The sequence below is a fragment of the Pholcus phalangioides genome, unplaced genomic scaffold (assembly GCF_987345545.1).
Source record: "Pholcus phalangioides strain wild (caught in Gottingen) unplaced genomic scaffold, Ppha-v1.0 ptg000010l_1, whole genome shotgun sequence".
NCBI classification, from domain to species: domain Eukaryota; kingdom Metazoa; phylum Arthropoda; class Arachnida; order Araneae; family Pholcidae; genus Pholcus; species Pholcus phalangioides.
Window position 1 is genome coordinate 11,937,894 of NW_028301603.1, and position 15,274 is coordinate 11,953,167.

Sequence of the window (15,274 nt, forward strand, 5' to 3'; positions counted from 1 at the left end):
ATACGAAGTTTATTAAAAAGTACCCGACCAATAATTTTTCGTGCATCGTGAACCAATGAAGGCGTGGTTCAGCACACGTATATAGGTAATCCTAGGGCGCATGCTTGAATTTTTACCTGCCTGTTGCTGGCAGACCGGTGATGAATACGGAAGAGTAAGTAAGTACAGTTACATTTTCCTTTTTTGACAAAAAATGGCAGGAAAAACTTCAACACAACCCCATTGCATTAATCGTGAAGGAGCTGCTAATTACGACGCAGAACCTCTTGGCAGTCCTCCTTGGTGGAGGTTGTACCGAGCGGTGCGTACTCTTGATGAACTACGCCACTGGAGTCAAAGAAGATGGCCAGCAGGACTTCGACAATGCATTTCCTGAAAACGAAATAGTCTGTCAAAATGGAATGAATGGATCCAATGTTAATGTTCGCTTCGTCTGCAAGTTCTCTGAACGAAATTCGATGACCCTGCATCACCAGAGTCCTCACTCAGTTAATAACGATCTCAGTTCTGGATGTTAAGGGTCTACATCTTTGAAGCGGTTGTGCCACTCTCCGAAGGTCTTTTGAATCTTGCGGATTGTTTCCACTCGGGAATCACAAAGCTTCACACAAAATGTAGCGCAGTAGCGTTGTGTGCTCAAGTCTTTCTTGACATTTTGTCAAAATCAAAAATGCAACGGTGCTCACTTAAACTTCTTTATTTATCACCGATCTCCCAGCAACGGGAAGTTTCTGCAGGCAGGTAAAAATTCAAGCATGCGCATTAGAATTACCTGCATACGCGCACGAAACCACGCCTACGAGGTTTGGTTCAGTATTTCCGAATGTGCGTACCTGCAGCAAATAAGAAAAGCGTTTCGTTCGCTTGCTGAAGAGACGTAAGCGTTACTAAATCTCTGAAGAAACACGTCACAGATGTGAGATTGAAACATCGGGAAATAAGTTTTCTGTAAATTTCCCGGACATGGCATTCTTTGCACTGCAGCCAACTCCGGTCAGATCGCCATACAATCAGGCTAGAAATGTTTTTCCGGTAGAGTAAGTAAGTCGCATTGTTCTTCCATCTTCTTTTAGGGAAAGCAGGGGACTTTTGGCGAGAGAATGTTGAGAAGCCGCCATCTGTCGTGGTGAGACAGAGTACTCAGGATTTTTCAACCTGGGGAGACCACTGGAGAAAATCAGATGAAAAGAGGGAGCCACGACAAGTGGGAGAGTCGCCACCGAGAACTGTGAACTAATAAATAAAGCCTCCAAGTGAAATATGGTGGGCAAAAATGTGATTACTTTCATAATTCAGCAGAGTTGTCCATGGAACCAGGGCCATCTTAACCCATATTCCCATATAGCCCGGGGGTCTCATCTCCATGGTGGGGGGGGGGGGGGGAGTCAACACGATGAGATCTGGTTCTATGATTTTCAAATGCTTCAAGGCGCAAATGCGAGCCGATCTCCCCGTTAAAACGTCTCGCCACAGAGAGCAACAGTCCTACAAACAGTACAGTACAAATATTCGCGGTCATTACACTTCACTTCTGAGATATGAATGGCAGCACTGAAAAATCATACACAGCACTAGATACGCACTCAGACTGTTAGGTACACATACTTACACTTCCGGCACAACTCACTAGGTAGTAAATTGCCCATGGCGATAGACCTGAGTTGTGCTCGGTTTGAAGAAAAGAAAAGAAAAAAAAAAAAAGATTTTCAAATGTAAGTATGTAAATGTGCAAATTGTTACTACCAGCTAAGTGGGAAGGGAGGGAGCAGAAAATCACACTCTGCCCAGAAACTCGTGGTGTCCAGCCGACCACGCATAGAACCAACAGTTCGCTATACCTAGCTATAGATGGCGTTGATAGAATCCCACAAGAAAGAAGCTCACTGAACTCTAGCCCAAGGAAGGCATGGATCCAGGGTGAAGACCCATCATCACCACCCCATCCGACCCCATCTGACTTTGGACTAAAAAAGTTGAGAAACACTGCCACAGAGGGTTACAGGTAAAAAAAATCCGCCATTTTCTCTATTTTCATATGGTACTTGTTTTAAAATTTATTTCCTAATAAAACAAAATTGTTTCTTCAAAAATTGTGGATGGTTTTTTATAGATTTTGCTCTATTTGTTGAAATCAAGCCATTCAATAAACTTAAGAACAGTTTAAAATCAAATTGTGGAAGTTTTAAAAAGGTGGTTCTCCATACTGAGCCTAGAGCACACCTAGAGCAATGTGATACACCAAGTGACGTCAGTGTGAAACCTTGAGACGAAGCGACCTTGTTTTTTCCTTCATTTTCTCTCCTCTTTATTGTTTACTAGAAAATGGGTGTTGAAAGCAGCAATGGTGTTGAAACACCTCAGATGTGTATTTGTGGAGGAGTTTCGGGGTTGAATGGAAGACACAATATATACTATTTTTTGACCCGCACATAACCATTCTTTCATTCTAGTGGTTTTAGAGTTGGCTGCTGACGAGACTACTTTCTCTGCTCTCTCTCTATTGCTTTAATTTTAGTTTCTGGAGTTTCTTTAGCCTTGAGCCCCCCTCCCACAATTATTGTGCATTTATCGTTGGTGAAACGCCTATAACTGATTCGGAGTCTAATGCATCTGAAATTACCCCAGACAAAGAACAAAGCTTACTGCATGGATTATGACGAAAATGATGCTGATGTATACTCTACCCAATGCCTGGATCTTCTCGATAACTTCATATGGTTCGGGAGAAAAAAGCAAAAACCAAAACCCAGATTTCAAGGATGAAATGGGACCATCTCAGGAAATTCTACCAATGTCTTATTCTTTTTTTCAGTGTCACTGACAGAAAATTTGGCATTTCGAACAAATTTGCACTGGCATCTCATTGAAAGCGATGTACCGGCTATTAATATGCTTAAGTTGATCATTTTGGCCTACAAAATCGGTGGGAAAGGATTTTTTTTAAACGGAATGTTGCTTTTCCTGCATTACACCCTAGGGAAGCTTTCCGTGTTCTAGGTGGGCGGTGTCCTCGCTGTGCGACCAATTGCTGCTCGCTGGATTTTGATGAAAATATAAGAATAGTTGCAAAACATATTTATATGAGTCCTATGTATCAAGTATATGAAGTTAGTTCGGCCAAAAATATTTTTTTTTTTCATATAGTGCCCCTCAAGGGGTTAATCCTCTCTGCAAACAATAACTTCATTACGGAGGGACCTTTCTGTACATCAAAGGTCTTCAACGAATGGCCCGTGGGCCACATTTGGCCCTCCGAGCTTTTTGTGGGGGCCCGCCGATCATTTTCGGAAAATGGTATAACACATAGAAGAACGCTTAATTCTAGAAGGAGTGAAATAAATTGTTTCGGAATTATTGAAAGAAGTTTCAAAACTAATGAAAAAAATTTCAAAACTAATGAAAGAAATTATTTCAGAACAAATTAATGATAATCTAGAATTACTTAATGAATTAATTTTTGAATTTTTGAAACCAAATAATTTCAGAATTAGTGAAAAAAAAAACAACAACGACAGAAATAATTTCATAATTTCTGATAAAAACTATTTTTCGCAATCAATAAAAGAATAATTGCATAATTATCGAAAGAAACGATCCCAAGATATGTATTGACAAGAAAAATAATTTCGGAATTACCGAAATAAATAATTTAAGAATAATTTGAAGCGATTTCAGATTAAAATTAATCTCAAAATTAATAAATTCAATCGGTAATTGATCAAAAACTTGTTTCAGAATTGATGTAAAAAAATTATTCGAGACCTTCTAATTGATAATTAACAAAAGAAATAATTTCAGAATAAATAAAGCCCTCAATTATTTCTGTCCCTGTTTAACTCGGGACCCGATTGCCCCCCCCCCCCCCCCCCCCCGTGTAATGATGTCGCCAAGTTACATGAGTTGGCGGCCCGCGGAAAGTTTCAATTTGGCCAGCGTGTCTGAAAGGTTGAAGACCCCTTTCAGCAGTTCCTGGCAGACCGTTTGTTGAAGTTGAAGTCGCTCGACGATTTCATACATAGAAATTTTATGCAAATGTTCCAAACTGCTTAAAAGAAGAATTTGTTTTATTATGGAATATAAAACTTGCTCGTATTGAACGGACATTTTATTTGAGCGCTCCTAAAGAGCCAATCGAAGATGGCTTCAAAAATGCCGGGATCTAGTATGGTTAGACTATATACATTGAACATTGAAGGACCGGACACACCCCGCCTCCCATCTTAAGGAGATATCGAAGCGTACCCGAAAGATGGGTGCATCCGGAATTTTATTAAATATGTATATAAATTTGTATAACAGAATAACAAGTCCAATTACAGGAGTATAAATCAACGGAATAATTATGATAAATCATGATCTAAGAATCGAAACCTAAATTGATAATATAGCGTCCTTGGCACGTCTGGACTCGATAATCAAAGTTCCCATGGGTGGCGGTCCGTCCGTCTGGATGTCACAAGTTATAGTTGTGTATGCCGTACAACGACGAATCGATGTCATGTTAGCGTCACATGGAGTCCTGGTCCAAGTGTCCAAGTCAGCCAATGTTCGGACACCCGGGTGTTTTAGCTCAGTCTAGGCACACATACCTGTTCCATAAATATCCTACATCTTAATTCTCCTCGGCGATTAGGAGATTTTCATCATTCCCGCAGCTACATCGGCTGGCTAACCGGATTATGGGCGGCATTGATTCACCATGTTAACATGACTTAACATAGACTATATACAGTAGAACCCGTCTTTAACGGAACCTGTATTAAGCGGAAATCTCTGTCTTCAACGGAAAAAAAATCGTGTGGTCCCCGTGATTTCAATGACAAAATGCACATTTACCAGTGATTATGCATAATTCTCAAATTTTCAATCCATAAATATCATGATCGATGGATCGTATAAATACAACTTTTTTTTCATATTATGGGAACTTGTAGATTTGAAATTTTTTATTGGTTTAAAACTTGAAAGAAAATTGAAATTTTCCCACAGAATATGTGAGATAAAGCTCTAATCGGCCGAAATATAACTGCACATAAATTATATAAAAATCATTATTAACCTGCTGCTACGTGCGTTTTTCCACATGGGGAACATACAATGTACATCTATGAATTCTTAGGAGTGGGGGGAGGGGGGAGCTAAGCTGTGTTACAGGTTTGATGGGGGGGGGAGGGGGAAGCACCCCAAGTCCTCAGTTTCTTGTGTCTACGCCCAAGAGGCTGTAGATAAGATGAACTTCTACCGATAGACATACATTCACAATCCGTATTGCGATAATCGAATTTATGACTCAAAAATAAACATTTAGAACTCAAAAAAGTTACAAACTAAACAATTTTTACGAAAATGGGAGGACACCTAAACAACATTTTGCGGGAACGGAGAGAATGCATGCGTCCCGTAAAACGGAACGTGTGATCCGCGCGTTAAAATTGTGGCACGCGCATTGAAAATAACTTTGATTGTAGCACGGCTTGGAAAAAGCCTGGCCACCCCCTGCATTAGGGTACGTGCGAACACAGTGCACGCTTGCTTCCGATTCTGCACATCCGCGCCGTTACAGATTGATTAAAAACTTGAATTTCGGGTTCTTTAACCAATCTGTAGCGACGCAGACTTGCAGAAGCGGAAGCCAGCGTGCACTATTGTTCGCACCTTTTTTACAATGAAACCTGCACGGAACGGAACGTGAAATAATATTCCATTTCAGACAGATTTCCATTTTATAAAGGCGCACCCATAGGTTTCCGTCTCATAGTGTCCGTCTTGGCACAGCGATACCTCCTCGGTTTACGAAGTTTTCGGCTAACAAACGTGATTCCGGAACGAATTATCTTCGTTAGCCGAGGTATCACTGTAATTGCAACGAATGAGTTTGAGCGTCATCTATCTTTCACTAAAGATTAACTGAAAAAAAATGGAAATTTTTTTTTGGGCAGCCATTTTGAGAGCAGCTTTTCTTCGAGTATTCCCGGGGCGTAGGGGTTAGTAACTAACCCATGAGTTAATTAACCGCTATAATTAGTAAATTTACTCCGAACAGTAAGATCCCGTTTTTCATGAATCAATTAGCCATCGCGAACCTGACCAGGACCTTTTGCTACCCACCCCCCTTCCCTTGCTGAAGATTTGAATGTTTAGTGTCGAAAGAGACTTACGTTCTGGCCGACCATCTCGATGGGGTACTGCGAGTATTGCTCGATGAAGCAGGCTGCTTGTTCTTTGTACTTGTCGATCATCTCGTCCGGCCACCATTGAGTTAAGTTACCAGCTTTGTCAAACTTCCTACCTGGCAAAGAGATCATAGCTCAGTGTCTGCGATCGAAAACAACAAAACACAAAACAAACGAGGAACTCATTTTCAAAAGGGAACATTTCCATTTTTTGCCAAATTTACAGTAGAAGCAAAAAAGTAGAAAATAGCCCTACAGGTAGCATGTAGGAATGGTAGAAGAATATTTAAATGCCATGTTCATTGATCAACATTCAAGAGGAACATTTGGAAATGTTCCGTTTTGAAAGAAAATTAGTTGAAATGGAATGGAAATTTTGATGGAAATTTGAGCTGGTCAAAATCCAAAGTTCGGGGAACAAAGTTTTGATGTACGAACAAATCGTTCGCCCAGTGTTGGCACATGGTGCCTCAGTTTGGACTTTTCGCATCTAAGAGCAACATGTACAACGATACTAGATTGATCTCCATCTCTCTCTCTCCCTCTCTCTGAAGCGCCAAAATTTTCCCGCCTCACCGATCGCCACTATGATTTGAAAGTGCCGTCCACGTATTCCCACATCAAGGAACTATCTCGAAACTACTTCGAAAAACAAGAAAGTTCTTGCCACCAACATCTGAGAGAGAGAGATCTCCAATTATGATGCTCGCGTGTTTCTGAAACATCTAAGGCCTAAAAACATCCACCACACAAAATATGTATCCGAATTTCGAAAAATGTGGGTGCGGTTGCACCTTTAAGGCAATGTTTTACAGTCTCATGAACGAAGACATCAAATGTTTGACAAACTGATGGATAAGACAATTTTCCTCTACGAAATGTTTCCCCCCCCCCCCCTCATACTATCAGGCAGGTGAATTATGTGACAAGTATTTATGTGACATATTTTATACCACTGTAACATTGTGTTACTCCATGATGAAAGAGAATGGGGCGTTTTTGAGCTCGGTGCTCTGCATAACGTTCAACGATCACAGGCTCAAATGTCGAAGAGTGCCGATGTGTACTAGCAGTTCACGGGCCTCTTGGGGGGGTGGGGGGGTCCGTAAATTTATGCTGAAGGTGCAAGGATGCCCATGTCCCTTATGTCATTTCCGTTAAGGCTCCATGGATAATAAAAGTTTAAGAACCTATGTTTTACGGGGTTTCAATGATAAATTATTGGCAAGAACATATCGTTTATACCAAGGGTGTTCGACCTTTAGGACCACGAGGGCCACTTCATTGATTTAAAAACGTGTGGCGGGCCACTTAATTAAGTGATCTGGAACTGCGCCGCAGCAGCATGTCCAGACTTTTGTGTAGGCTCCTCTTCTTGTGAAATTTTTCCTTATTTTTGTGAAAAGGGGTCATTAATTTTGTGAAAATAAGTGATTTTGTGTGAAGCGAAATAATCCAGATGATGTGTCACAAAAGAAATGGAATGCCAAATTTATGGTTTCATTAGTTTTTATTTTGTGAAGGTTCATTTTTCGGGCCCAGAATTTTGTGAAGGGTCCTAAAAACGGACCCAACTTTTGGCGGGACTGAACCCTGTTAAGTGATGTGTAAATGTGCATCGTGGATCTGTAATGGCCGTATTCATGGAGCGACTGTTAAACGGTTAGTCGACTAAATGTGCTAGAGGCCGATTGAGTGATCTGGAACTGCGCCGTGAGGGGGCATTTGAGTGATCTGTAAATGTGCCGTGTCACACTTAAACGATCTGTAATAGTGCCAAGGTGATCTGTTAATATCCGTGGGTAACTTGAACGATATGGAACCAATCGTATATACCCAATATATATGGGGTGGGGGGGGGGTCGTTGCCCCCCCCCCCGACCTTTTGAAAATACACTAAAAGTGGTACATATATGTACACACATACCTTGAGTACATGTTCTTTGCCCCCTCCTGGAAAAAGTTGAAATGACGGCCCTGGGGTCATGGGCCATTTCACTGATGTGAAACTGCATCGTAGGCAATTTAAGCCGTAAGCTTTTGCTAAAAAAACAAAGACCTTACCGTATCTACACAATTATATACTGAAGGGGGATTCCGTGTCACCGTGTCATTAGTTTTATTGGTACGGGGGGGGGGGTCCGTGGCCCTCATTTAGGTAAGGGTATATGAAACAGAAATAATTTTAAGAATTCCTGCTTTACGGGGTGCCACGAAGGTTTCCAAAATGTTTGTGGTGAACGTAACGTTTGAAGAAGGGATTCTTAACACGTGGGTCATGACCCAAACATGGATCAGAGAGACTTCCGAGATGGGCAGTTAAAATCCACTTACCGACAGGGGTTCTTGGGCTATGGATCCCGACCCAAACATGTTTCACCGGGGCTTCTCGGGATCCGAAAATTTCGCCTCTGACATTTCGCACTTGACATTCCACCTGCCCTGACAGTATGAGTGACCAAGTGAGTAGTAAGCGATTTTGTGGTGACCAAGTGAGTAGTAAGCGATTTTGTGGTGACCAAGTGAGTAGTAAGCGATTTTGTGGTGACCAAGTGAGTAGTAAGCGATTTTGCGGTGACCAAGTGAGTAGTAAGTGATTGTATGAGTGACCACAAGTAAGTAGTAAGTGATTGTATGAGTGACCACAAGTAAGTAGTAAGTGATTGTATGAGTGACCAAGTGAGTGATTGTATGAGTGACCAAGTGAGTGATTGTATGAGTGACCAAGAGAGTGATAGTATGAGTGACCAAGTGAGTGATTGTATAAGCGATCAAGTGAGTAGTAAGTGAGTGACCGTAAGAGTCAGTGTGAGTGTGAATGATCATATGAATAATCAAGTGAGTGACTGTGTGAGTGAGTGATCGTATAAGTGACCACACAACTGAATATGCGAGTGATCATACTAGTGACCACACAAGTGAATATGCGAGTGATCATACTAGTGACTAAGTGATTGTATGAATGATAAAGTGAGTGAAGGTATGATTTGTCAAATGAATGGCCGTACGAGTGACCATATGAGTGTGTGTGTTCATATGGTTACGCACGCGGTCACTCATACAATCACTCGCTTGAAAAGTCATATGGTCACACCCCCAATCACTTGCTCACCATACAGTCACTCCCCTCACTTAGTCACTCACCCACACACACTTTGTCACTCACACGGTCAGGGAAGGTGAAATGTACCTAGGACGAAACGTCGTTGGCGAAATTTCCTTAAGCAGGGTTTTCCTAAGAGTAGAATTTTCGGGCCGTGTGCAGCGTGGAAACGCTGATTAGTTAAAAACCTGAAATTCCGGTATTTTGTCCAATCAGCGTGTTCACGCTGCACACGCAGTAGAAACCTGCTCCTAGGAAAACCCGGCTTTAAACCGGCTTCTTAGATGGGTCGTACAGATCCACTAACAGTCTTGTTATAAATGCACTTATTGCATCACTGGTTTTACTAATTTCGAAAAACGAATAGTCCCATGGGGTCGCTAAACTGATGATGATGTTGTTGTTGATTTTGGGGTCGCGGCTGAAAAAGGATAAAGATCCCCCCTGCTTCACACCGATACGATCATTAGTTAGCGGGAAGAGAGGGATAAACATATTGATCTGTGGGTGAAGAACGAGCAGATTCACCAAACAAGGCAAGGTGATCAATATTCAGTTGATGGACGTCTTGGCCGAAGTAAACCGTAAGAAAACACATTAATTTCAGGCTTTTTTCCCCACCTTGTTCCAATCGATTTTTCCAGAATCTATCCATGATGATCTTATCTCCGAAATCTGTTAGATTTTTCGAAACTGTCTATATTAGAGGATGTATATCCGCGCCTCCACATTCTGGAGCCGGGATCCTAGGCCATGATCATCTTATTTTTCTTACGTGTGCAGACCTACCTTTTCGACACTATGTGACCAAAAATCTCGAATTTCTAGAAAAATACTGGGCAAATCGTTGTGGAATTTCGATCACGTGATGCTTTATGTCCGTGTAATCGCAATTTTGATTGACCGGAACAGCGGATGACCAAAAAACAGTGATGCTTGCTCACGTTCTAGGTCAATCTGTCATTTATATGCTTGCACACGCTTTGCGTCACTCTTTCGGACATTCAGGTGTTTGCACACGCTTTGCGTCACTCTTTCGGACATTCAGGTGTTTGCACACGCTTTGCGTCAGTCCTTTAGTCACATTCACATGCTTACAGACGCTTTCCGTCACTCTTTCGGTCATTCCCTTGTTTGCACATGCTCTAGGTCACTCTTCCAGCCATTCATATGTTTAAACATGCTTTTCGTCACACTTTTAGTCCCATTCACATGTTTACAGACTTCTTTTGTCCCTCTTTTGGTCATTCACATGTTTGCACATGCTCTAAGTCACTCTTTCAGGCTTTCACATGCTTGCACATACTCTTAATCACTCTTTCAGCCATTCATAAGCTTGCACACGCTCTCCGTCACTCTTTTGGTCATTCACATGTTTGCACATGCTCTTAGTCACTCTTTCAACCATTCACATGCTTGCACACGTTCTTAGTCACTCTTTCAGCCATTCACATGCTCTAAGTCACTCTTTCAGCCTTTCATATGCTTGCACACGCTTTCCGTCACTCTTTCAGCCATTCACATGCTTGCACATACTCTTAATCACTCTTTCAGCCATTCATATGCATGCACACGCTTTCCGTCACTCTTTTGGTCATTCACATGTTTGCACATGTTCTTAGTCACTCTTTCAGCCATTCACAAGCTTGCACACGCTCACTTTCTGCAAATGACTTGTAATTTTAACAAAATAATGTATTCACATTGTGCAATATGTCTTTGCATTTCCGTGAGCATAGCGCATATATTTACGAAAATATGCTTTTTTTAAATAAAAATTTCAATTTCCATCGCATGCTTTTCGCTTGTAGCAAACGGAGTTTTCAAACAAATTTATGAAATTTGGCACTACGCGTGAGACATTCTGTGTAGGAATTTAGAATGTGGAAATTTGTTATTCAATGAGGTATGAAAATTTTGACCAATGTATTTTTAGTTGCGCATGCGCAGGGAATATTTACTTTTTTTTTTATAATCTGGTTGTCAGATAGATAGGGCAACTTGTATAGAAATTCCCGTTTGATGCCGTGAAAATTCAGAAAGATATACGCGATATCGTGAGCTGTAATTTAAGCTACTGGCTGAAACTACCTGGATTTGGGTATTTTCCTGGCGTGGGTAAAGGCGGATACACCCTACGCTGACGTGGCGTGTTACCACACGTTAATGCGTGTGATATAAAGTTCCACCAATGAGTCTTCTGTAGGTACGTTCACACTGTGCGGACGCAACGTGGTAAAGTCTGTGATGATGTAATCTGACATAACATGCAAAAATCCGTGCACACTACTCTGACGTGACGCGCGACCACGTGGAAATGCGTGCGATATAAATTCCACCAATGATCCTTCTGCAGTTACGTTCACACTGTGCTGACGCGACGTGGGAATGTGTCGGATGATGAAATCCGACGTAACACGTCTTATTACGTGTCACAAAAATCATTGGTTAATTTAATAACTAATAACAAATTGTAGCTTTTACTGGCGATTATGCATAATAACCATGCGATAAAGCATGATAAAACGTATTATGTATATGATATACATAATAATTCATATATGTAATGTATCAATATATTGGAGTACGATAGTAAAATTTATTATCATTATATCGGGGCACGATCGTAAAATTTGTTATTATATCGGGGTCCGACTATATTCATCAGGCATAACTCATTTGGGATTATTTTCATAATTATAAAATCTCCCAACTACACTGGGGAATTATTTTCTTTATATGCAAATTATCAAAAACAATATATTTTGCAGGGCCGTCATTTCAACTTTTTCCGGGGGGGGCAAAATTTTTCCGGGGGGGGCAAAGAACATGCACTCAATGTATTTATAATTATATATAAATTTGTATATATATATACCATTTTTAGCGTGTATTTTCAAAAGCCAGGGGTGGGGCAACGGCCCCCATGACACCCCCCCCCCCCCTTAAATGACGGGCCTGACATTTTGGACAGAGGCGACGACATGTAGAAAACATTGAGGGGAGATGAAAATCATTTTTCTTCCTGTATATATATATTATACAAATTCGACATCGTAGTGTGTTTCGGTCTTAATGTATCACCCCAGTTTGCACACCATATAATGTCTGATATGATCCCGCGCCATCTGACATCACGTGGTTGCACGTCACATCATAGTAGTGTGTATCCGCCTTTAGAGTGAACATCGGTGATGCCAGAATTTTTCACTCTCTGTAGTCCAATTGTGGATTGAAAATATAGAAAACAAAGTTCTAGGTCTCTCCTCTCTCTCTCTCTCTCGTTTGGAGGGTGTTGTAGTTACAAGAGACAAATGATACGGGAATCCTCATCCACCATCATCCCCATCTTCGCTGATTTCATTGATTTTGAACCCTAATCAATGCCCCCCTAGGATTCAGAAGCCCCCCCCCCCCCACCTCAGTTATTACATTGCGTATGTGAATACAGTACCGATCATCTTGAAATAAATGATTTTCATGCATTTTACCGCTCGTATCGAATCCATGAGTGATTTCGTGGCCGATCACAACGCCCAGCATTCCAAAATTGAGAAATCTAGAAATAAATGTAAATTTCAATCAAACAGAGTCAAATAAATTTCAGAATTTATAATCAAAATTAGGAAATAAAATAAATTGAATAAATTTTTTCCATTAGCTTCTTGCCAGTCTCAGTGAAGTTTGCATTAATATACCCTTAGCTATTCCCGAGTTCTATCCCAAAATTAATAACTTCCCTTGTAGCCGCGACACACGCTTCGGGAAGCAACACCCCCTAAAATCAGGTATTGCCAAAACCTGCTAGGAGGCTTTTTCGATTTGGACGGCCTACAGCACGAAATTTCGTAGCTTCGCTCTCGTCATGGAGCGCGATCCAATGGCAGTCAGTCGGTAGGTCATGGCCCCCACAAGGGGTGGGCTGACAAGGCTCCAGCCCTGGGGCCCGGGAGTATTTTAATCAGTTTTTTGTTTTTTCACGCTATAAATTCATCATGAAAGGGGCCCCGTGAAAGTCTGGTCGGGGGGCCCGTAAAAGATCACAGCCTAGGGGCCCTGCTTCAGGATGTGGGGGCCATGCGGTAGGTACATCAAAGAAAATGTCTCATGTGGACGGGGTTGTCTTCTGACGTGCATCGCTGTCTGGCGCGATGATCGGTTCTAGCCGAGGTTTCTAGAATATATCGATTCTAGCGCTCGATTCCGCTTGGGGAGAACAGAGCAAGAGCTGCTCCACCACTCACTCCTCGTACGTTAAACGTTGTTGTAGGCTGAGATCACTATTGCTACATGCAATGGCAGCGCGTCACAGTGCACCGCAACGCCACGCAGCCGGTGTGGATCCGGCTCAAAGGCCCATTTCCAATGGATAGTCTCGTATCAAATGTGTTTCTGGATATCCTGACGGAAATTAGTCGAGACAGGAGGGATCAAGATAGTCTGGAGTGAGGCTCTCTATCCGTGTCTTTGAGATATCCCCCACAAGAAGAAGTTGAGACTAGATAGAGCGGATTTAGGGAGCCCATGGATATCTAAGCATCAAAATCTTTGTACGATAAGAAGTTGAGGTTGGACAAATCTGGAATTTTTAGAGGACCGAGCAACACGCCCATTTTGCCCGCTCCCATAGGCATGGAAACGTAATGCGTAAGCTATATTGTACTTCATGGCGAAATTGGGTCAACGTTCCACCAAGCTGCGACCGGATGTGTCTTGTTGGCGTGATCTGAAACAAATCCGGTAAGATCTCTCGTAGAAAATACCAGTGCCGTAAGTACAGCGACTGGGAGGTACGCCCGGCTGCCACAAGCTTTAGAAGGAATCCCGTGGTAAACTAATTAGGTGCATGTAGAAAGATTAATCAGAGTCTTATATGTTAATCTGCCTCGAAGACCGCAGTACAGCCCTGGAAAACGATACGATGCTTGCACGACGGAAAAATTCGATTAATCTCAGCTACAGGGGCCCCCGGTTACCATCCGGGGCTGCGATTTTTATCGTCCTACAACTTAACTTTGCCTTTACCGAAACTCAGAAATTCGGAACATCAGGACCCCAAACGCCCCCTGCGTAATTTCGGCCCCAGCTAGAAATCCTTCATACTCTGCATTTGCCCGAAAGAGTTCCTTCACGCAGATTACCACTTGGCAGAGCTAGTCCCTTATAAGATCAGGCCTGGACAAATATGGATTTTTGGGGGCTCCTCATCTACATTGCTTTTTGGTACAGATGAGTATGTTTGTGGATTAAGTATGTGTGGTCACAGGCTATAATACGGAAGACAGTAAACTTTTGACAATAGGTACATGATCAGTTTGCCCATGCGCGAAACAGGTACTGTACCCGGGGCTGTGATTTTTACCGCATTTAATTAGCTTTCCTGCACCCCCCCCCCTCTTCAAGCCCAGAGTTTCTGAAAATCATCTCAGTTGCACCTGCATAGTTACGGCCGTGGCCGAGAAGCCTTCTTACTCTACCTTCAACCCCCCCCCCCCACCCAAAAAAAGATTTACACAGTTTGCCCTCCGGGGATGTGATTTTTATCACTAATTATAGCTAGCTATCCTTGGGCCCCTCCCTGACGCTCAAGGTTTCTGAACATCACCTTCGCCCAAAAAGAATTTCCACACAAATCACGATCCACGGCTGCAGTTTATACCTTTCCACAACTAATCTGCTTACCTGCCCCCCCCTCCCCCACCGTCCTCCTGAAGCTCATGGTTTCGGAGCAACACGTTGGCCCCGCGTAGTTACGGCCCTGGCTGAAGAGAAAGCCATCTTTCTCTACCAATCATCTTTCTCTTCAAAAAGAACTTTCAAACAGACTACCGTCTATAGCCGTGAGTTTTACCGCTAATTTACTTATCTAGGGTCCCCTCTGAAGCTCAGAGTTTCTGAACATCACTCCGGTTGCTTCTGCGCAACCTCTCTTTTTAGTTTCGTACAAAATAAACTACAATCCAGGGCACCACCAGCACCAAACATGGCCCTCCACTCT

At 42.2% G+C, this 15,274-nt stretch overlaps 1 protein-coding gene across 2 annotated transcripts in view; it reads right to left on the reverse strand.

The window, feature by feature from the left end:
- Positions 1-15,274, reverse strand: part of LOC149080928 (endothelin-converting enzyme 2-like) — a 312,513-nt gene that overhangs the window by 15,398 nt on the left and 281,841 nt on the right. The window contains exons 16-17 of one of the 2 annotated variants that reach the window (XR_016193399.1): positions 12,768-12,835; positions 6,159-6,285 (exon numbers count right to left, since the gene is read on the reverse strand). Coding sequence is in view for 1 of the 2 variants with exons in the window: in XM_089237622.1 (XP_089093748.1) it covers positions 6,159-6,289; positions 12,768-12,835 (199 nt within the window). In the remaining variant the exon portion in view is untranslated. Of the gene's footprint in view, positions 1-6,158; positions 6,290-12,767; positions 12,836-15,274 lie in introns of both variants that reach the window. The other variant, XM_089237622.1, reaches the window with a different exon arrangement.